This window comes from Trichomycterus rosablanca, chromosome 18, assembly GCF_030014385.1.
Source record: "Trichomycterus rosablanca isolate fTriRos1 chromosome 18, fTriRos1.hap1, whole genome shotgun sequence".
Lineage (NCBI taxonomy): Eukaryota > Metazoa > Chordata > Actinopteri > Siluriformes > Trichomycteridae > Trichomycterus > Trichomycterus rosablanca.
Genome location: NC_086005.1, coordinates 17344114 through 17368120, shown reverse-complemented (window position 1 = coordinate 17368120; position 24007 = coordinate 17344114). Strand labels below are relative to the sequence as shown.

Here is a 24007-nt window from a genome sequence, read left to right as displayed (position 1 = left end):
TGGACAATTTCATGCTCCCAACTTTGTGGGAACAGTTTGGGGATGGCCCCTTCCTGTTCCAACATGACTGCCCACCAGTGCACAAAGCAGGGTCCATAAAGACATGGATGAGCGAGTTTGGTGAGGAAGAACTTGACTGGCCTGCACAACCCGATAGAGTCCTGATCTCAACCCGATAGAACATTTGGGATAAACTAGAGCAGAGACTGCAAATCTGGACTTCTTGTCCAACATCAGTGTCTGACCTCACGAATGCGCTTCTGCATGAATGGTCAAAAATTCTCATAAACACACTCCTAAACCTTGTGGAAAGCCTTACCAGAAGAGTTAAAGCTGTTATAGCTGCAAAGGGTGGGCATCATATTAAACCGTATGGATTAAGAATGGGATGTCACTCAAATTCAAATGCGTGTGAAGGCAGACGAGCGAATACTTTTGGCAGTATAGTGTATTAAAAATCCACACACCCCTTTCATTTTTGTGATGTAAAAAACCAGACCAAAATGATTCATTTTAGAACTTTTTTTTCCATCTTTTTCCACCTTTAATGTGACCTATAATCTGTACAATTCAATAATTTTTTTAAGGGGTGGGGGGTTGCATAAATATGTACACCCATACAGGACATCATTCAGTCTTTTTGACTGGGAGTCTATCAGCATGGCACATCGTGACTTAGTCATTTTTGTCCATTCTTCATAGCAAAAGCGCTCCAAATCTGTCGGACTGTGAAGCCATCTCCTATGTCCAGCCCTCTTCAGGTCACCCCACAGATTTTCAAATGGATTCAGGTCTGGACTCTAGCTTGGCAATTCCAAATATTTGATCATCTTCTGGTTTAGCCATTCTTTTGTTGATGTGGCGGTATGCTTTGGGTCGTTGTTGTGCTGAAAAGTAAAATTCCTCTTCAACTTTTTAGCAGAGGTCTTAATGTTTTGTGCCCAAATTAACTGATATTTGAAACTGTTCATTATTTATTTTACTTTGACTATTTTTCATAATGCTGCCACCACCATGCTTCACTGTGGGCACAGTGATGTTTATGTACCATATATACCTTTTCCAATGATAGCCAAAAAGCTCAACCTTTCTCACCAGACCATGACACATTTCCTACATGGTTTTGACAGCCTTGATGTAGGTTTCTGTAAAATGTAGCCAGGCTTGGATGTTGTTCTTTGTAAGAAAATGCTTCTCTCTTGCCCCCTACCCCACAGAAAACAAGAGATTGATGTCACAATATAGAACACAGTCAATACATGCAAGAAATTCCGGCAGCACATTTAATGTTACTGTAAGCCTCTTGGCAGCCTCCTGGACCAGTTTTCTTCTTGTCTTTTCATATAGTCATTCAGTTCATTCAGTTCACTATTGTGCCATATTTTATCACTTGTTGAGAACCGTCTTCACTGTTTTCCATGTTGTATTTTATTTATTTATTTATTAGGATTTTAACGTAATTGTTTTACAAACTTTGGTTATATTCATGACAGGACAGGTAATTACTGGTCACACAAGATTAATCAGTTTAAGTCTTTAATGTCAAACACAGTCATGGACAATTTTGTATCTCCAATTCACCTCACTTGCATGCCTTTGGACTGTGGGAGGTAACCGGAGCTCTCGGAGGAAACCCACACAGACATGGGGAGAACATGCAAACTCCACACAGAAAGGACCAGGGGAATCGAACCCAGGAACCCACTCCACCAGGGAATCGAACCCAGGACCCTTTTGCTGTGAGGCGACAGTGCTACCCACCAAGGTACCATGCTGCCCCTCTATCTTTGTATGTATGGTGGGATGATGGAATTCCTTTGATGCTTTGTCAGCTCTTTCTCTTTGTGGACTGTAGATTTTGCTGTAAAATGTAACTATTTAAATGAACTTTATTTAAAATTAATCAATTAATCAGAGCAATTACCTCATCGTCAGCAAATTCACAGTACTGCAAATTGTTGTCCTTTAGAGTCCTAACACAGGCATATGTGTTGTTAAAAGCATCTTCACAAACACAATCTGGAAAGCAGTGCTAAAGAACCAAAGAGAAAGAGTAAGAGGGGTCATTTTTCTTTATGTTTTTGAGTTTTAGGGAATTAAAATGGAGAGACATTACAAATCACTCACAGTTACCCCTGGGCCAAGTTTGGGGCATTCAGGATCTTTAGTAAACTGGCCTTCACCAGTGGATTCAACCAAGAAGTAAGGACGTGAAGTGCCATTGCGCAGTGATGGTGCCTGTATAAGAAAAATTCCAATCATTGCCAAGCTTTTTTAATTAGCTGCTTCAGTATCCAGAATAAATACAAATCTGTCAAAGCTGAACGGACATGTTTAAACATTTTGTACACTTTTCATTTACCCCTTGGTCCTATATTAATACATTGGCCCTGGTTTAAGAAAGAGTACAAGCTAATTATGTAACAAGATCTACAAATGTTTTCTAAATGATCAAAATAACTTTTGCTCTTAGTTTTTTCCATTTGTATGCAGCTGACCCATTTTTACAAAGGCTTTTAATAAGATTTTGAAATGTTTTTGAGAAAAATTGTGCCAAGTTAGTCAAAAGAGTATTTGTACAGTGGGGTCAAAAAGTATTTAGTCAGCCACTGATTGTGTAGGTTCTCCTACTTAGAAAGATGAGAGAGGTCTGAGAGGTTTCATCATAGGTACACTTCAACTATGAGAGACAAAATGAGAAAAAAAAAATCCAGGAAATCACATTGTAGGATTTTTAAAGAATTTATTTGTAAATTATGGTGGAAAATAAGTATTTGGTCAATAACAAACAAGCAGGATTTCTGGCTCTCACAGACCTGTAACTTCTTTAAGAAGCTCTTCTGTCCTCCACTCGTTACCTGTATTAATGGCACCTGTTTGACCTCGTTATCTGTATAAAAGACACCTGTCCACAGCCTCAAACAGTCAACCATGGCCAAGACCAAAGAGCTGTCGAAGGACACCAGGAAGAAAATTGTAGACCTGCACCAGACTGGGAAGAGTGACTCTACAATAGGCAAGCAGGTTGGTGTGAATAAATCAACTGTGGGCGCAATTGTAAGAAAATGGAAGACATACAAGACCATTGATAATCTCCCTTGGGGTCAAGATCTCATCCCGTGGGGTCAAAATGATCATGAGAACGGTGAGCAAAAATCCCAGAACTACACGGAGGGACCTGATGAATGACCTGCAGAGAGCTGGGACCAAAGTACAAAGGCTACCATCAGTAACACACTACGCCGAGAGGGACTCAAATCCTGCAGTGCCAGGCGTGTCCCCCTGCTTAAGCCAGTACATGTCCAGGCCCGTCTGAAGTTTGCCAGAGAGCATACGGATGATCCAGAAGAGGATTGGGAGAATATCATGTGGTCAGATGAAACCAAAATGGAACTTTTTGGTAAAAACTCAACTCATCATGTTTGGAGCAAGAAGAAGAACCCAAGAACACCATACCTACTGTGAAGCATGGGGGTGGAAACATCATTGTTTTGGGCTGTTTTTCTGCAAAGAGGACAGGACGACTGATCCGTGTTAAGGGAAGAATGAACGGGGCCATGTATCATGAGATTTTAAGCCAAAACCTCCTTCCATCAGTGAGAGCATTGAAGATGGAACGTGGCTGGGTCTTCCAGCATGACAATGATCCCAAACACACCGCTCGGGCAACGAAGGAGTGGCTCCGTAAAAAGCATTTCAAGGTCCTGGAGTGGCCTAGCCAGTCTCCAGACCTCAACCCCATAGAAAATTTGTGGAGTCCGTGTTGCCCAGTGACAGCCCCAAAACATCACTGCTCTAGAGGAGATCTGCATGGAGCAATGGGCCAAAATACCAGCTACAGTGTGTGTAAACCTGGTGAAGACTTACAGGAAACGTTTGACCTCTGTCATTGCCAACAAAGGTTATGTTACAAAGTATTGAGTTGAACTTTTGTTATTGACCAAATACTTATTTTCCACCATAATTTACAAAAAAATTATTTAAAAATCCTACAATGTGATTTCCTGGATTTTTTTTTCTCATTTTGTCTCTCATAGTTGAAGTGTACCTATGATGAAAATTACAGACCTCTCTCATCTTTCTAAGTAGGAGAACCTGCACAATCAGTGGCTGACTAAATACTTTTTGGCCCCACTGTAGGTGCTCAGGTGCATTAATCCTGGGTTCGAGTCTTACTTGTGCCACAACTATTTTGCAGTCCTCCTTCGCCAGCAGTAATGTTGTTAGCAGAGGTTATGTTGCTTTGTTTTTTATTTGCTTTGTTTTCACCAATTTATATATGGATGTCTTATTGACCAACAGAGGTTTTTCCCTTGCACACATTAGGTAAATTTCATTTATTTTGGTTCTTGAAACTAGTGTTCATTAGCCTAGAATATTCTATATAAATCAAGCCTCAATGGTATACCACATAATATACATTACAAAAGCCTTGGGAACTGACCTGCAAGCCAAAAAAGCTACTAAACTAGCACCTAAGAGTCATTTCATATAAAAAAAACAACAACTGTGATAAATGTGTTAAAGCTAAAACACCTCACCCTTGCTGCAGAACGATACCTCAGAGGCGACTGGTGAATTAACAGGAATGCTCTGAAATGATCTAAAATGCATCTACAGTTGTCAAAGTCAAAGCATTACATACACTTGGGACATGTAGTAATATTTTTGCAAATGTTCTTTTTTGTAACAGAATTAATAAAACCAATAATCTTTATGGTTATGTATGTGAACACACCTACAAACTGTTCAGGTATTTATCACAGACATTGAATAGAATAGAATGCTTATACAGATGTACAGAACAATTAATTAATTTTTTCGCATATCCAAGCTTGTTTTGGAAGCTGGGGTCAGAGCGCAGGGTCAGCCATTATACGGAGCCCCTGGAGCCATGCTCTTTTGATTAAATGGGTAAAAATTCTCAGACACACTAAAAAATCATGTGTGCTGGCTTTTACAACCTCAAAGTGTGTGCAAACTCCATATTATTTTCAATGCCTTTGAAGTGAAATGTCCAACATTGGTCTGCTGTCTCTATATTTTTGCCAAAGTGTATTTATTTGTCCAAAAACGTTTGTACGTTTGTGTTCAATCATAACATTTTGTGTGCTTTCTTTAAATAAGTCAAATTATGTGTAAATACAGGTCTAAAATGTAGATACAGCACACCTTATGTTTGGTTTTGTATTCTTTAGCTCTGTAACTTGTTCAACCATCAACAAGGCTCCACTCTGGCTGGCAGAATTGTTGAGAGTTAAAGCAATTTTTTTTTAGTATTGACCACCCTGATGGAAATTAGGTTAGATGAGGTCATTCGTAAGCTTTAATGTTCAGCTGCTTTAACTTTTCCAATGTGTCCTGCTGGAACACCCAATTTGCGTCCAAGGTTTGCAAATTTTAAGGCAACCTGCCTTTTTTATTCTGTCCACTTTTCGCGGAGCACCTATTCCACTGGCAATAAAATGGTTGCAGAACATACTACTACATAATACTACATACACTATGCTACTCAGTAGGTACAGGGTTGGCCTCACTTTTTTTTTTCTCCAACCATAATACTGTTTATTGTAGCCGAAAAACTCAGTCTTTGTTAATACTGACCATAATGCCTTTTCTTTGTCTTTGTTTCTAGCAACAAACTTCAATCAAGCCTTAAGGTGGCGATTTTTAAAGTAGGGGCATTTGGGTGCCAAAGTGGCACAGCGGGATATTCCACTAGCACACCAGTGCTGGGATTATGAACTCTTAGAATTTAAATCTCAGCTCGGCTGGGCGCCCTGTAGCAGACAAAATTGGCAGCTAGTCTGCTAAGTGGGAGAAGACCGGACTAAAAAAGGGAGTGGTATCTTCAACGTTGTGTAAGGACCTTGATTAGTAGCCCGAGGTGCCTGTACAGAAGTGGAGGATCGCTGTGACAATCTGATTTCTGATTATGTTATGATGTTATGTTATGATGCTTTCTGATTTTTCTTTTTTTAATTTTGTTTATGCATTTTCTCCCTTTTTTTCTCCCGACTTTAGCACGTCCAGTTGCCCGACTGCATTATGCTTCCTCTCCACTAATGCCAATCCCCGCTCCGATTGAGAGAACGAAACTAACACACGTCCCCTTTAACACGTATGCAGTAGCCAACTGCATCTTTTTATCTGCACAAGGCAAGTTCATATGCGGTATCAATTAGCCATCAGATGTTGTAATTGCATCAGCCATGAGAGAGAGTCTCTATCCGGCTCCCACCATGTATGAACAACAAGCCAATCGTTGTTTATGTAGGCATTCAGCCCAGCCGGATGGCAGAGCTGAGTTTCGAACCAATGAGTTCGAAATGTCAGCTCTGGTGTGCTTGCGTGTTTTATCGCTGCGCCACCTGAGCACCTTTCAGATTTTTCTTTGTTGCTTGTTTGTGGCTTAGTCCAACAAATGCAGTTAACTAATAAATACAAGATTTAAACACAATTTAGACAATCATTAGTCACATACCTGTCCCTCACTAAGTTTAGATTAATGCTATTCAAACCGTAGAACAGTACTGTAGAACACATTGTAACCTCAAAGCTACACAGTCAAGCAGCTTTTTGCTTGAGGACCCTTCAGTAGTAATGCTGGCATTTAACCCTAAAACATCTAAGTGAACCTAATAAACAGATTTCCAGACTTGTCTATTAAACAGATTTACATTTAAGGGATTTTTTTTAATGCAATCAGATAATAAATCTGATGTTTCATTCCTTCCTGACAAGGCAAGACATTTCAGAAGTGTAAAAACTTCACACCTAATTTTGTTTTTGCTACGAGGCAGGGAGTGGTATGATTTGGACTGGCATGTTTATGTTAATTTACCTGTCTTTAACACTAGCTGTAGCTGCAGGTTAATCCTCAACAGAATCTGCTCCTCCCAAATCGCATAAAAATAATGACACAACAAAATAACATTCATAAGCGTTCTGTAACAGATTTTGGCCTAGACAGTGTTGGGATTAGAATGATTTCTGCAACTCTTCTTTTTGTGTGACTAAATATCTGTACTGCACTTACATTGACAAAACAAATACACACAGAAACTGTGTTCTATAATAACATTTAACTTCATGGAGTGATATCCTAATTTCTCATTGGTTACAATGACTGACCGCAGCTGATGACTTCTCTATACCTATATAAATTAGTTTGATGGCACCTATTTGTGTAATAGGAAGAATCATTTAACAAACAAAATAAAAGTTGCAGGTTTTGAGAATAGAAACAGCTAATAAAGGTAAGAAAAATGTTAAACTGGGCTTATTTATTTATTTATTAGGATTTTAATGTCATATTTTACACACTTTGGTTACATTTATGACAGAACAGGTCATTACTGGTTACACAAGATTCAACAGTTCAAGTCTTTAATGTCAAACACAGTCATGAACAATTTTGTATCTCCAATTTGTGGACTGTGGGAAGAAACAGGAGCTCCCGGAGGAAACCCATGCAGACACAGGGAGAACATGCAAACTCCACACTGAAAGGACCTGGACTGCCGCCCCATGGTTTGATTATTGACCCCCTCATTATATTATAAAATAATGAGGGGGTCATTACAGGGTTTATATAATTTTCTAACATAAACATTAAGGTATACTATCCTAAACACACACAGAGTTAAAGAGATGCTGTGCCCCAACTGTGAAATAAAAAAATTGTTTATTCATAATATAATCATTTTATTATTATATGTATTAGCATCTATTAGTGTGCAAAATTAGCTCCCCACCAATTCAAAAATTACTTAATGACTGTTTTCAGCACACTGTAGTAAACAGAGAGCAGTTTAAGACCCATCCCTCCGGCTAAAGCAGCGTCTCTCATCTGCTCAAGCCAAGCTCGAACAGTCTGCTGCCGACCCATGTAAGCTCCATGCTATCTTTCCTTCTCTTCTGAACCCTCCTCCTCCTCCCCCATCTGCCTCTCTCACTGCTACTGACTTTGCAACATTCTTTCAGGAAAAGATTGACAAAATCAATCAATCCTTCTCTCCGACTGACCCACTTTCAACTGACCCTCAACCCACTAACACACTCACCAGCTTCACCCCACTCACCATGGATGAGGTTGCACAGCTTCTCTCATCCAGCAATCCCACTACATGCACACTTGACCCTATACCATCTACTGTCCTCAAAGACATCTGACAGGACCTAATCCCCTTCATCACACCCATCATCAACAACTCCCTGACATCAGGTGTTGTCCCTACTGCTTTTAAGAAGGCTCAGGTCATTCCCCTTCTTAAGAAACCTACACTAGACACCACAAACATCAACAACTATAGACCTGTCTCACTCCTCTCTTTTCTATCAAAAAATTCTTGAACGTGCTGTCTATAACCAGCTATCTGTTTTTCTTACTCAGAATGACCTCCACGATCCGTACCAGTCTGGTTTCAAGGCAGCGCATTCTACAGAAACAGCTCTCGTAGCTGTTACTGAGAAGCTTCATGCAGCCAAAGCAGCCAAACTGTCATTGGTCCTCATTCTTCTTGACCTCTCTGCAGCCTTTGACACAGTGAATCACAGCATTCTCTTGTCTACTCTTTTCAACCTTGGAGTAACCGGTTCGGCATAGCAGTGGATGGCCTCCTACCTGGAAGGGCGCTCTTACCAAGTGTCATGGAGGGGATCTATATCCCCTCCATGCACTCTCTCAACCGGTGTTCCTCAGGGATCTGTACTTGGCCCACTTCTTTTCTCTATCTACACCCGCTCTCTGGGTGAGGTCATAGCCTCCCATGACTTTTCTTACCACTTATATGCAGATGATACTCAGCTCATTCTGTCATTTCCTCCTTCAGACGCACAAGTCTCAGCTCGCATTTCAGCATATCTGCGAGATATCTCTCAATGGATGACAGCTCATCATCTAAAACTCAATCCCAGCAAGACAGAGCTGTTGCTTATCCCTGGAGATCAATCTCCAACCCAGGACCTAGTCATCTCTCGTGATGACTCCCAGATCAGACCATCTGATAAGGTAAGAAGCCTTGGTGTCGTCCTGGATAACCAGCTGACCTTCTCTCCTCTCGTAGCCAACATGACGAGATCGTGCAGGTTCCTCCTCTACAACATCAGGAAGATTCGACCATTTCTCTCCATGGAAGCTACTCAGATTCTGGTTCCGTCACTTGTAATCTCATGGTTGGACTACTGCAACTCCCTCCTGGCAAGTGCTCCAATGTCCACTACTAAACCCTTGCAGCTCATTCAAAATGCACTGCTGCGTTCTCTTCACTGGCTTCCTGTAGCTGCACGCATCCAGTTTAAAACACTGATGCTCGCCTACAAAGCAAAAAATGGACCAGCCCCAAGCTACCTTCATGGTCTAATCAAGCCCCGCTCCGTATCACGCCGAGCCACTAGTCTTGCTCGACTTGATCCTCCACCCAGGACTAGAGGAAGACAAGCATCAAGGCTCTTCTCTGTACTGGCACCCAAATGGTGGAACAAACTTCCTCTGTCTGTCCGAACATCTGAGTCTCTTGCTATCTTTAAAAAACGACTAAAAACCCACCTTTTTACTAAGCACTTAAACTGATTTGTACTTACTTTGGTTCTAATAGGTTTTAGCAGATTTGTGTTCTTGGACTGTTGTCTACTTAAACTAGAGTAATGAAATGTTTACTATGGAAGCACTACTGTAAGTCACTCTGGATAAGAGCATCTGCCAAATGCCGAAAATGTAAATGTAAATGCTCAGCAATGGCTCTGACTTACACAGCTAATTTTGAACATTACATTTTAAATTAATCCATGCAGCCTGCAAAACTGCCTTCATCCTAATAGTTATGTAACCTGTTTCTGCATTATTTTGACATTTATGTATAGTTATACACTATTTGGCGAATGTTTTTGGACATGTGACCATGTTGGACATCCCATGTTAAAACAAGTGGTATTTAAAAAGTGATCTATATGTGATCTTTTTTTAGCTTTAACAACTGCCACTCTTCTGAGAAGGCTTTTTACAAGACTAAGGGAATTTGTGCCCATTCAGCCATAGAGCACTTGTATGGCTGGGCACTAAAGTTGGTTAAGAAAGCCTTAATTGATGTTCTAGTTCATTCCACATCTGTTTAGTTGGGCTGAGGTCAGGGATCTGTGCAGGCCGATGGAGTTTTTTCAAATCAAGGTCAAGAAAGTTGCTAGCATTGAATTTTCTTCATATGAATTTGATTTGTTATACCTGTTAGCAATTGAAGGGGTGTCTTAATACTTTTGTCTATATAGTGTATTTTTCTGACAGTCTGATTTAGTGATGAGAGGCTCTCTAAAATTAAATGAAAATTGCATAATCAAATTGCATTATGTGCACTGCACAACTTTTTTATTAAGACATGTACTGAGTACTGGGCTTAAAAACAAGTTATATTTTCTTTATGGAAATTTCCAGAAATGCCGAAGTGTGATTTTGTTGAAAAGGAATTTGTGGAATTTGTGTCTGGGTCATGCAGAAAAGATTGGTCCTTGATACAGTGATGTCATCGTTTAGTTTTAATTTTTTAATCTTACAAAGTACCCAATGTTATTGTGCTCCTTTAAGTTTGTTTAAGTTTAAGCATCCAATTCATTTCATCCAAGCCCACAAGGACACAGAAAGAACACACCAACTCCATATGGTTGTGCAAAATTTTCAAAAAAGACCACTGGTTGGCAGCCAATAGCAGCCTAGCCAAGTTTTAAACAAAAAGTATGAATAACTATAAAATAGAATGCTTTGAGATAGACTGATCTGACCACAGCATACAATTCCACTGTCTTTTGGTCTATCTGAAATGAGCTCAGATCCACAGAATTTTGCTGAGTTTCTGCATAGAATTGACGTACAGCTTTGTGTTTGCGTTTCAGGTTGCATTTCCTGATATAGCGGCAGACTGTGTTATGTGAAGAAAATTCTAAAGTACTCCTAAGCCCATGTGGCTATATTTATCATGGTAGCATGATGGTTTCTCAAGCAAAGCAAGTCCTTGAATCTTTTTACTATATTATGTATGGAAGATGGCAAAAAAAAAAATCTAAATTATCTGCAATGTTGCATTGAGGAAAGTGCTTTTTGAACTGATTGATAATTGTCTCCCAAATTACAAAGAGCCAAATGACACTAAATATAATTAAAATTAAATGGTATTTGTGATGGTTAATGTACAGTACACTGTGAAAAATAAATACATCAACATTTTACATTTTAATAATGGTAATTCTTTCATTTCCAATTTATTATTGAACAGTATGTATTATAGGGTGTCTCATTTATTAGTTATTTAGTTATTAGTTATTTATTCTGGTCAGAATTGCAGTGGGTCCAGCAAAATTCAAAAACAAACTTTTTAAAAAAACATATTTTCACTTAACTAGGGCTGGACATAGTTTATAAGAAGATAAAAAAAAACCCGAAGTACCCAGATGAAGCCCTTGCAGACATAGAACATGCCAAACTGCATTGTAATTGCAATGTATAACATCTACTCACAAGCTGTGGTAAGAAAGACTGGCCATCCATATCCAAAGCAGACAGATTAACTCCAGCAATATCAAGGATGGTCACTGGTAAATCAATATTCATTACTGGATCCTAAAAACACACATATTAACACAAATGTTACTGAACTATTAATGTACCCAGATAAGCAAGCTTCTGGACTCTGAGAGCTAACCTTTAGACTTTGGTTAGCCTTGATCTCAGGTCCACGCACCAAAAGCGGCACACGGATGTCAAACTCGTACAGTTGCCTCTTGTCAATAGGGAGGGAGAACTGACCTAAAATTAAGAGGATGTGGTTTAGAGCATCAGAGTCAAATAGAATTATGAAGAATGGACGTGATGAGAGTACCTGTATGGTAGCCGTTGTCCGAAGTGAAGAAAATGTAAGTGTTGTTCAACACTTTCATGGCTTCCAGTTTGTTTACTAACTTCTCCACCATGTCGTCCACAGACAGAAGGGTCTGCCACCTCCAAACAAACCAAAGCACACAATGAACAGACCTGTATGTTTGTACACTAGTTGGTAAAAAGTATGCATTACATGCGTTTATTGCACATCCTATTTCAAAACCATAGGTAGTAAGATATTGTATAAATGCTCCTCCAATTGTAGCTATAACAGTCCCCACTCTTCTGTGACAGCTTTCCACAAGAAATGAGATCAGGGTTCTGTACTGGCCACTGGAGTTTCTTCACACCAAACTTATGCCTTTATAGCCCTTGTTTTGTACACAGAGGTACAGTCAGAGGTACAGATTTATTTTCACTTGGTAGCTTTGTGTATTTGTATTAATAAATACAAATAAATACACTCATTAACACCTGTAAACACTGGGTGCAAGCACAGGAACACTTCTGTTTTTGCAAATCTATCACAGGAAAACCGACGGAACGGCTGACCATCCAGTGCAATTTAGTCTAGCCAGTCCATCCTCAACATAATTTTTGGAATTTGGAGGGAAATCAGAGTACCACATGGGCATTGAGATAACATGCCAAATTCTTTTTTTGTGCATTTTCTCCCCATTTTTCTCCCGATTTAGCGAAGTCAATTTGTCCTCCACTGCTGAGGGATAACCGATTGCATCCAAAGAGAGCACGTCGCTGCCCACGCCTCTTTCCGACATGTGCACAGCCCTCCTCTTCTCGCCCCTGCATTCTGCACAGATGTCTTTTCTGCCAATCAGGGTCCTTACATAGCGTATGTAGATCCCTCCCACACATAGTCTGGTCGTCCCACCCTAGCAGATACGGTGGCCGATTAGTATCTGCTGCAGGCACTGCCAATTATGCCTGCCAGAGGGCGCCCAGCCAACCGGTGGCAATGCCGAGTTTCGAACCGAGAAGTTTAGAATCTTTGCGCTGGTGTGCTAGCGGAATATCCTGCTGCGCCATCTGGGCGCCAGAACATGCCAAATTCTTATCAGAAAAGCTGGACAGTAGGATCATACCCGGGACCTGAGAAACTATGTTACTTTGTGGCACCCAAAGCCATCATACCCGGGACCTGAGAAACTATGTTACTGTGTGGCACCCAAAGCCATATGCCAGACAAGCTTGCAAAATGACACGGTTGTTACCACTAAGTTGGAAGCATAATTTATTAAGCATAATTTATTTAAGTATAATTTATTTATTTTATTGTTTACACCTGTGAGTCATGTGTGTAGTTAAAACACCTACATTTCATAATCAGGTGTATGTACAAACCCAAATCAAAAAATAAAGGGCCAGTACATGAAGGGCACATAAAAACAATAATTTGAAAACATTTTTTCACAGGTATTCAATTGAAAAATGCTCAATGAAATGCTCAAAGTGATTTAAATTTTTTAATCAACTTTGTTGATTATTCGTAATCTGACGCAAAGTGGACTTTTGGACAGAGGCATTATATGACTGGGAAACTGGAGTAATGATCTAACATGCCTGTTTTGCTTTTAAAAGGTGTCATAACTGGGTAAGCTCAGTCATTTACGAGTAGGGATGGGTCAAAGGTTGTTGCAAAAAAAAAATGTGTGGGCAACTAGTCTAGTTTAAAACAGTTTAAAAAATATATTTCTCAACAAAATTTGAGGATTTTCCTATTTACAGTTTATAATATTATTAAAAGATTAAGAGAATCCATTAAAACCTGCCAAAAACCTAAACTGATTGAACGTGATTCTCAGATTATTTCTGAAAACACTTCAGTAAACATAGTTTGCCGCTGCATCTACAGAAGTGGATTTATTTATTTATTTAGATGTTTTAGGCCGTGCTTACACACCATTGTGTAAGCATGGTGTAAAACATCTAAATAAATAAATAAATCCACTTCTGTAGATGCAGCGGCAAACTATGTTTACTGAAGTGTTTTCACAGCAGAAAGGGTAGGTAATTTTATATCAGTCTATAGCCCTTGTCATGTGCTGTGTTAGTAGATTGTTTTTATATGCATTATTTAAATTATTTTTAAAGAGATTGAGGATTGTTTCTATTTTGACTTGGTTAAAAAATTCCTATAGTCTTAGGTACTGCTATACATTATTGTTCTATAGAAGTGGAAAATATTCATCAACAACATCTAGAAATGCTACTGACTTCTCTGGGCTCAAGCTCATCTGAAATAGACTAACAATGTAAAAATGTGTACTGTTAAATTGTTATCTGGGGTCAAAGATAAAAAAGACATCAGCATCTGACATGCTATTGGGGCGTGTCAGCGCCAACAGAATGGGTAATTTGCACATTTGTGAAGACACCATTAAGGCTAAGGGGTACATGCCTTTTGAAGCAACATATGCTGGCCATCAAGACATTTGCAGTGATGCCCTAGCTAATTTTAGAAAGACTATGCCAATCCACATTCTGCATGTAATACATCTTCATGGCTTTGTAATTGAGAGTACTGGTGCTGGTTCTGGACTGACAGTGAATATCCTGTCTTATTTTGCATTTTTTCCTTACATATGTAATAATTATGACTTTAAAAGCTTTAAAAATCTGTGTACCTTTTCCGGAATGCATTATCCAGATAATTAATTGAGCTGTTAGACATAGGGTTGGGAGCCTGACGCAGCAACCAGTGCTTGTCCTAAAATAAAGCACAAACCATATAAGATGTTTTACATCAATCTACTAATAGGAAACCAGATTATTCCTCAAGTGAATCAGCTACCTTGCCAGGTTTGTTGAAGCTGCCATCACGTGGAGCCTTAACATCATTAAAGCTACTCTGGTGCTGAGGAGCTGCAGTCCAAGGGGAGTGAGGGGCTGGAGGACACAGCATCACAAAAAAAGGATGCTGGGGGCTATATGAGTCCAGAAAAATAAATGACCTGTTAAACTAGATAAGTTAAAACAGAGAGAGGAAAAAGACAAAATTATTTATATGTAAAAAAAGAATCAACATAATTCCTACATAGTACTCTGATAGGCCAACAAACTATATGTCGACATATTATATGTTGAGGCACACTGGTGGGACAGCCTGTTATGCTCAGCATGGCCACTGGTCTAGGGGAGGGAAATACTGGGAGGGTGTCACCTCGTAGCAGCTGAAACATGGGACTCTTACTTTCCGAATATTTTAAGTAGACCATGTTTCTCCATACATGTTACACCTCTATGTCGGTGTCTGTTGGGGGATCGTTAAAAAAAAAATGGGGGGCTGATGGGGGCGTGCACTAGTCTTCAGACCTTCTCAGCCAGCATAGATGTTGTAAATAAGGCAAAGACTGACAAGGCAGGGGGAGGGGGACATGTCACTAATTGTTGCCATTTATTTTATATAATACTTTTAATATAACTGTTAGCAATGGGTGTGGCAGAAACACCTGAACTCAATGTTTTTGAGGGATGTTAAGATACATTATATAGCTAAAAGTATTTGGACACCTGACCATGAGCTTGTTAAAAAATGATATTAAAATAGAGTGACTTATATGTGATAGGTCTATGGGAGTTTGTGCCTATTAAGTCAAGAGCTTTTGTATGGCTGGGCACTGATGTTGGTCAAGAAAGCCTCAGTTGATGCTTCAGTTAATTCCAAAGCTGTTTAGTGGGGGCTGAGGTGAGCGCTCTGTGCAGGCCACTGGAGTTTCTTTAAACCAAGTTTTCCTTTATGTCTTTATAAAGTTTGCTTTGTGCACAGTAATATTAGAACAGGAAAGTACCTTCCATAGACTGTTCCTGCAAAATTGGTTGCATATAATTGTTTATATAATTGATTTATTCCACATGTTAGCAATTGCTGTAGCTGAAACACATGAATTAAAAAAATAGAAGTGGTGTTTCAATACTTTTGTCCATATAGTGTATCCATATTGTATTGTTGCAACAACATAGTTTGTATCTCTATCTATTACCACATGACTTTTCTCGTGGACAGCTTCATTGTCATCCAAAACTTACAATAAGTTCTGTGAGGTAGTCCTTCTCATAGTTGTCTTTGTGCATCTCTGCTTGTCCATTAACTGAAAGTGTGTAATTGTAGTACTGAGAGTTTCCCACCTGTAGAAAAAAACATGACCAAACATGACCATACATGACCAACATGACCAACATGAGCATTCATTAATTTGAAAGATCAGCTTGAAAACTATAAGAAAAAAAAACTTGCATTCAAATGTTTATGAAATGTAATTTAACATTATGACATCATTTTAGAATTGGGAAGTAAGTCTTCTACATTTAGAAGTCAGCACTGCTCATCTGACTATGAGGAAGCTATAAAGACATGCTCATGAGGAAGCACATGACCTACCAGGGCATGCCACTGGTCCCAGCCAGGGGGGACATGAGCTACACCTCCTGCATCCATAGTCCCATACTGAAAAATTTCAAAACACACATACATCCAGTAATCAGATGGAAAACTCAAAAAGTAAAACTTTAAAAAAAGGAACAGTCAAATATGTCACTTGCCATTCCAATCATTTTTGTAACTGATCTTTTTCTGTGACTGAATGGTTGGAGCACAACCAAATACAACCTTGTCCAAATGGTTTGTCTGGTCACTGTCATTTCATTTGTTAATATACCTCTATTCCTGCATTTCAGACCTGAAACACATTCCGAAAAAGTTGGGATGGGGGCAATTTAGGGATAGTAATGAGGTTAAAAAAAACCTACATAATGATGTAATTTCAAACAGGTAATGTCAACAGGTGATTGTAATCATGATTTTGTACAAAACATGAATCCACCAAAGGCTTTGAGGAGCAAAGTTGGGCAGAGGATCTCCAGTTTGTCAACAAATGCACAAGAAAATGACTGAAATGTTTAAATCAATGTTCCTTAAAGAAGGATTGATAGGGATTTGCACATTTATCCCTCTACAGTGCGTAATATCATTATACAAGGAATCAGGAGGAATTTCAGTGTGTAAAGGGCATGAGCGCAAGCCTTGGCTGAACACCCGTTATCTGAGATCCCTTAGACCGCACTGCACCAAGTATTGTCATTCATCAATAGCTGATATAACCACATGGGCAAGGGATTACTTTGGCAAACCTTTTTCGAACACTACAATACAGAGTTACATTCACAAATGCCACTTAAAACTTTACTGTGCAAAAAAGAAGTGTTTTGTTAACCATGTCCTGACACGACATCGAGTTTGCTGGGCTTCGAGGCATCTGGGATAGACCATCACACAGTGGAATTATGTATTGTGGTCATATGAATCAGTATTTCAGATCTTGGTTATCAGAAACAAGTCCGGAAGCCATATTTTGTCATGGTTTGAGGTTGTGTCAGTGTCCTGCAATGGGGGCCAAAAAGCAATTTCCCCATTCATGATTAGGATTAGCTGCTGCCATATACATGTGCCGATATAAACAAGGCTGGTTTGACTGCATCCACAACAAAGTATATGAAACAGTGGTCATTATGTTAAGTTTGGGAAGAAACCCTAAACAAGAACCCTAACAAGTCCAAAGGACATTCACAAAACAGGCTCATTGTTAATTAGTGCATTACATTGCCATGGGTTTGATAGGGCAGATAGGGCAGATAGGGCAGATAGGGCAGATAGGGCAGTGATAGCTCAGTGGTTAAGGTACTGGACTAGTAAACAGAAGGTTGCCGGTTCAAGCCCTGCCACCACCAAGTTGCCACTGTTGGGTCCCTGAGCAAGGCCCTTAACCCTCAATTGCTCATTGTGTTCAGCTCATTGTGTAAGTCGCTTTGGATAAAAGCGTCTGCTAAATGCTGAAAATGTAAATGTTTGAAGACTGCCATGCAACAAAGTTGCAGGGGCGTCTTTCTTGCACAATAGCCTTTAAGCCCATGGCAATGTAAAGTTTACTTGACTGGGGACGATGTCACCTACAGTGTATTACAAAAGTGAGTACACCCCTCACATTTCTGCAGATATTTAAGTATATCTTTTCATGGGACAACACTGACAAAATGACACTTTGACACAATGAAAAGTATTCTGTGTGCAGCTTATATAACAGTGTAAATTTATTCTTCCCTCAAAATAACTCAATATACAGCCATTAATGTCTAAACCACCGGCAACAAAAGTGAGTACACCCCTTAGTGAAAGTTCCTGAAGTGTCAATATTTTGTGTGGCCACCATTATTTCCCAAAACTGCCTTAACTCTCCTGGGCATGGAGTTTACCAGAGCTTCACAGGTTGCCACTGGAATGCTTTTCCACTCCTCCATGACGACATCACGGAGCTGGCGGATATTCGAGACTTTGCGCTCCTCCACCTTCCGCTTGAGGATGCCCCAAGGATGTTCTATTGGGTTTAGGTCTGGAGACATGCTTGGCCAGTCCATCACCTTTACCCTCAGCCTCTTCAATCAAGCAGTGGTCGTCTTAGAGGTGTGTTTGGGGTCATTATCATGCTGGAACACTGCCCTGCGACCCAGTTTCCGGAGGGAGGGGATCATGCTCTGCTTCAGTATTTCACAGTACATATTGGAGTTCATGTGTCCCTCAATGAAATGTAACTCCCCAACACCTGCTGCACTCATGCAGCCCCAGACCATGGCATTCCCACCACCATGCTTGACTGTAGGCATGACACACTTATCTTTGTACTCCTCACCTGATTGCCGCCACACATGCTTGAGACCATCTGAACCAAACAAATGAATCTTGGTCTCATCAGACCATAGGACATGGTTCCAGTAATCCATGTCCTTTGTTGACATGTCTTCAGCAAACTGTTTGCGGGCTTTCTTGTGTAGAGACTTCAGAAGAGGCTTCCTTCTGGGGTGACAGCCATGCAGACCAATTTGATGTAGTGTGCGGCGTATGGTCTGAGCCCTGACAGGCTGACCCCCCACCTTTTCAATCTCTGCAGCAATGCTGACAGCACTCCTGCGCCTATCTTTCAAAGACAGCAGTTGGATGTGACGCTGAGCATGTGCACTCAGCTTCTTTGGACGACCAACGCGAGGTCTGTTCTGAGTGGACCCTGCTCTTTTAAAACGCTGGATGATCTTGGCCACTGTGCTGCAGCTCAGTTTCAGGGTGTTGGCCATCTTCATGTAGCGCAACAATTCGTCTTTTAAGATCCTCAGAGAGTTCTTTGCCATGAGGTGCCATGTTGGAACTTTCAGTGACCAGTATGAGAGAGTGTGAGAGCTGTACTACTAAATTGAACACACCTGCTCCCTATGCACACCTGAGACCTAGTAACACTAACGAGTCACATGACATTTTGGAGGGAAAATGACAAGCAGTGCTCAATTTGGACATTTAGGGGTGTAGTCTCTTAGGGGTGTACTCACTTTTGTTGCCGGTGGTTTAGACATTAATGGCTGTATATTGAGTTATTTTGAGGGAAGAATACATTTACACTGTTATATAAGCTGCACACAGACTACTTTTCATTGTGTCAAAGTGTCATTTTGTCAGTGTTGTCCCATGAAAAGATATACTTAAATATCTGCAGAAATGTGAGGGGTGTACTCACTTTTGTGATACACTGTACATTCTGTCAAATGCAATTTTATAGCAAAAATATGTTTTGATGGTTTATTGACCATCCAGGCAAAACTAGTCCCATTTATTTATACAACCAATTGAATAATATAAGCTGCTGTTTGTACATTACTTTGTTATTTTACCATTAGAAATACACCACAATTAAAACAACCATTTTTTAATGCAATCATTCAGTCACAGATAATAAACAGTTGCAGGAATCATTGCATCTCAAAACGTAAAGCCCTATAAGTGAAAGTAGAGTTTGAAAAATGCAACTGTATATTGAGCTGACAAGACTTTAAATGAACTGTGCACGAAATTTCATCTAAAGGAGCCGTTTTCTGATAGTGGAAGCAAAACAGACCTGATTAAGATATTTTCCTCCAAAGAAAGTCTGATAATACTGCTTGTTAAGGTAGACAGGTAAGGCTTGAGTCTCAGGACCCTTCTGCCAGTCTTTGCTGCTGCAGTTGCCTGACAAGGAGTTATTGTGGACCATGTGATTGTGTGGATATTTGCCAGAAAGAATGCTGCTTCGACTGGGACAGCACAGGGGCGTTGCTGTGTACTGGACACAACAGGTAAAGAAGAATTAGACATTAGGCAGATATTAAATGCAATCGCAAACACAAATTTAATCAGAAAGGTAAAAAATGTTCTGCATTTATTAACCACTGGCATTTGCAAAAAAAGAGTTGTTGAAGTCTCAGCAAATTTTACTCACTGCATTGGAGAAGGTAGCACCAGCATCACCGATGAGATTTCTGGTCTTCCTTAAAGGTGTCTAAAGAAATAACAATAGGCCAGCATGAGCTTATGAATGACATGGCCATAAATACGTGGATCCAGTTTATCCATTCACCCACACTAATAAAAACAAGCAAGCAGCTTTGTCAAATATGTTATGAAGATCTCAGTGACTTTCAAAAACATTCATAAGATGTAAGGCATCACTTTTCTGACGTGTCTCCAACTTTTGCCCTGCTCAGGTCAGCTGTAAAAGCAGTTTCTACAAATTGGTAACATTTAGGACAGTACATACACACAAACACATTCTCCAAACGTACAAGTATGTACATATTGCTTATTTTCAGCAAATTTCACATATGCACAACTAATAACACTAATTGACTAATTACACACTTTTGTGTCATCATATACATTTATACATTTTACATTTTTTAGCATTTAGCAGACGCTTTTATCCAAAGCGACGTACAGTACTATGACGGCATACAGTCTAAGCAATTGAGGGTTAAGGGCCTTGCTCAATGGCCCAACAGTGGCAACCTGGCAGTGGTGAGGCTTAAACCAGCAACCTTCTGATTACTGGACCAGTATCCTAACCACTAGGCTACAACTGCCCATTATATGGAGTACATGGAGCAGTAGTATTTTGCCAAGGTTGGGAAGACCCAGTCAGTCACTTAATGTTGAGAGAAAATATGTCTGAATAGTCAGATGTACTTCAAACCACTAAGAAAGCATGCCTGCCATAAATTAAAAGCTACTTAAATATGGTTAACAATAACCACTGTCAAGAACATTTCACATCATCATGTTCTCAGAAGATACCATCCAAAATTGGCAACAAAAAGTTTGCTGCTGATCACACAGACCTGGGGTTTCTTATTTGCATGGTAGCCTTTAAGCCCTGTCCATGTAAAGCTTACTTAAATATGGACGTAAACAAAATAACGGGTCTTACACCATCATAGGAACATTATCAAAATGTTCAATTTAGGCTGTTTAACTTATATTATTTTCATTCTTTATAATAATAAATCAGAACCATATTTTAGGTTAAACAACATGCATAAAGAACATCATGTAAAAATTTTTCCTCAATAGTGAAAACATCATTTTTACATAATCCATCTTCACACCGACATGCAGCCCCGGTTCTGGACTGCGTTGCTTAGGGGGGGCAGTAAGAAAATTGGGCCAGGGTTGGGGCAATGCCCACCCCAGTGCCCCATAGCGCCGGCCCTGCTTGTGTTACTTTAGTTTCACCCTAAGCCGGATTCGAACCTAGGGCAGAAGAACGTGCGTGATGCGCTCTGCCCACTGCGCTACTCAAACAGCGGTGTAAACTGTTAGTGGTGGTAAATTCGGTTCATTTTATGCACTCGGGTTAATCTGAGTCACTCAGTAATGTGATCCGGTTCACTTGGGTCACTTGAGTCAGTTGCATGGGTGGATCTACTGGGGTGGCAGAGGGTGGCAAATGCCACCCTAAAAGAAAGCCTTGCCACCCCTGCTGCCACCCCAGTTGGCAGCAACAAATTAAAAGAAAAGTTATGGCCAATTTGCAACGCTGCCACTCTGACACAGTCAAAAACTGTTTGCTTTCCCTCTCACACATCTGCCACTCATCACCTGTGTCTTACCTTAATGCCTTTCCTTTGATAATGCCCCACCTACAGTAGTGTTACCATACTTCTATCTCCTATTAATGAGATCACATTGTATGGTCACTTATTCCTAATATGAACTGTTTCACATGAAACCTTAAATGCAAGACATTGATTGCATGAGATTAAGTTTGTCTGTATGAGTTTGTAAATGGCAGCCCGTGCCCTTTTGTAGTGTGTACATACTATTTCTCATCAAACTGTGATAACTGTGATTAAATTCAGTATAAATACGTCTGCCATATGTTGCCACCCCTCAAAAATTCCTGCCCCCCTCTCGCCACCCCATAAATATTTTTCTACGTAGATCCGCCCCTGGTCAGTTGAGTCACTTATACTGACGTTCTGATTGCGACTGATTTACTGCATTAAAATGCATCCAAATATCACTTGTCTTCCATGCACTTATCTTCTGTAAATAAATCCTTCTCTCTTAATTCTCTTGGCACCTCACACTTCTCTTGTCAGTGACAAGTTGACACTTTTTTTTAAGTGAAATCTTGATCATGGGGGAGAGGGGGGGAGAAAATATGCTGCATTACTAATCTATACCACTACTGCTGATAATAATAATAATAATAATAGCATGTGCATAAAATCAGCCACATAACGAACACCAGTGTGTTTAATCGCTGTTTATTGGAATATTTAACGTATTACTTAGATTCATAGACTGGAGTGAAGTCAGTTCAGCCAAATCATCTGAGTCTGCGGTGTTTCCGGTGAGTCGGCTCACTCGCCTTGTGTACTTAGCAGCAGCCAGTCAGAGGACTCATAGGATCCGTGTTCATTGAGATTTCGGACTCGTGATTCCTAATTCAGTACAAAGATTCGAATCATTAACCCGGTTGATTCAGGAACTGCCCAGCTCTAGTATTGAACAGTCCAATCTGCAGCATTTCTCTCCCATTGATAAAAATACGGAACAAAGCGCGTCCCGTATCAGTTCAACACGGAACGCGACATTTAGTTTCCAAATACGGAACGATTCCGTATTTTACGGGACGGTTGGCAACCCTACCTCAAAAGCCCAGCGAACTCCATGATATTTCTGAACATGATTTTAAGTGGAATTGGTGAATGTTACACTTATTAAAGTGCTTGACAAAGGTTTGTAACCCTTCACCTATGGGATTAAATCAGATATTGCTGAATGGCGTTTCTTGATGCAGTGCTGTCTGAGGGATCGGATATTCAGGTGTTCAGTTTAGGCTTGTGTCCTTGACCTTTATGCGCTAAAAGTCCTCCAGATTACTTGAATCATGTAATGATATTATGCACAGTAGAGAGATCCATGCAAATTCCTCTAAATCTTTTTTTAAGGAACATTGTTTTTAAACTTTTTTATAGTTTTTGTAAGTATTCGTTGACAAACTGGAGATCCTCTTCTGATCTTTGCTCCTCAAAGACCCCAACTTGATTTGGGGTTTCAGATATTAGCACATCCTAAAATTCTTTTATAAAGAATACATTTTCAATTTCATATAAACAGCCTGTTTCAGCCAGTAAAATTAAATGTCATTTTAGCTTAGAACGATTAATTAAACCATGCAACCTGCAATGAACATAGAACGTCTTGCCATGCATTAACACATCATGACATAAAGTCCTAATGGTACTTCCAGTAAAAACATGACAAACTCAAGTTCTAAAAAAATCTTAGCTTTAATTATTCTGTAAAGTCAATCTCACCAGTCCTCCGAGCTCCACGTCTAGATCATCTGTAAGAATGAGGACGATGTTGCTTGCTGTTCGACATTGTGCACACCTCAGCATACAGGTAAGAAAGGTGAGAAGGAGCAGCAGAGCACCTTCAGTAACTATCTTACTGTATTGTCCATGTGTAATCCTCTGTCTCGGACTCCCCATGAGCATGTCACACTGGTACTTAATCCTACAGAAGAGTGGATTTAACGTCAGTGTAAGCACCGTGGCTGCTGTAGATCAGTCCTGTGCAGTGGGATGGGCAATTTGAGGAAGTGAAACAGTGGTCATATGACTTTCCTGTGGGTTGTAGAACTTTAACTTGACGCTTAAGATCTGCTGAAATAAAGTCAACAGCATAAAAACTAATAAACACTGCCGGCGGGTCTGGTTTCCTTTGAATATGGAAAAGAAAACATCTGCCGTTTTCAACAT

At 39.9% G+C, this 24007-nt stretch overlaps 1 protein-coding gene across 1 annotated transcript; it reads right to left on the bottom strand.

The window, feature by feature from the left end:
- Positions 1-537: 537 nt before the first annotated feature.
- Positions 538-23737, bottom strand: gnsb (glucosamine (N-acetyl)-6-sulfatase (Sanfilippo disease IIID), b). Its single transcript, XM_063014757.1, has 13 exons — positions 23561-23737; positions 20179-20238; positions 19819-20022; positions 16266-16331; positions 15914-16012; positions 14679-14846; positions 14512-14594; positions 11868-11986; positions 11691-11794; positions 11507-11608; positions 2128-2238; positions 1925-2032; positions 538-1206 (listed from the first exon to the last, which is right to left on the bottom strand). The coding sequence occupies exons 1-13, from the start codon at positions 23735-23737 to the stop codon at positions 1114-1116; spliced, it is 1494 nt and encodes a 497-aa protein (XP_062870827.1). The 3' UTR covers positions 538-1113.
- Positions 23738-24007: the final 270 nt, after the last annotated feature.

Bases quoted from the DNA above. Each gene is read 5' to 3' on its own strand.
- gnsb (XM_063014757.1), bottom strand. From the start codon at position 23,737: ATGGGGAGTCCGAGACAGAGGATTACACATGGACAATACAGTAAGATA. The intron at 14,595-14,678 runs GTAGCTGATTCA...GCTTTATTTTAG, and splicing joins GCTTCAACAAACCTGGCAAG to GACAAGCACTGGTTGCTGCG. The intron at 1,207-1,924 runs GTAATTGCTCTG...TCTGTGGGGTAG, and splicing joins GTGAATTTGCTGACGATGAG to GGGGCAAGAGAGAAGCATTT.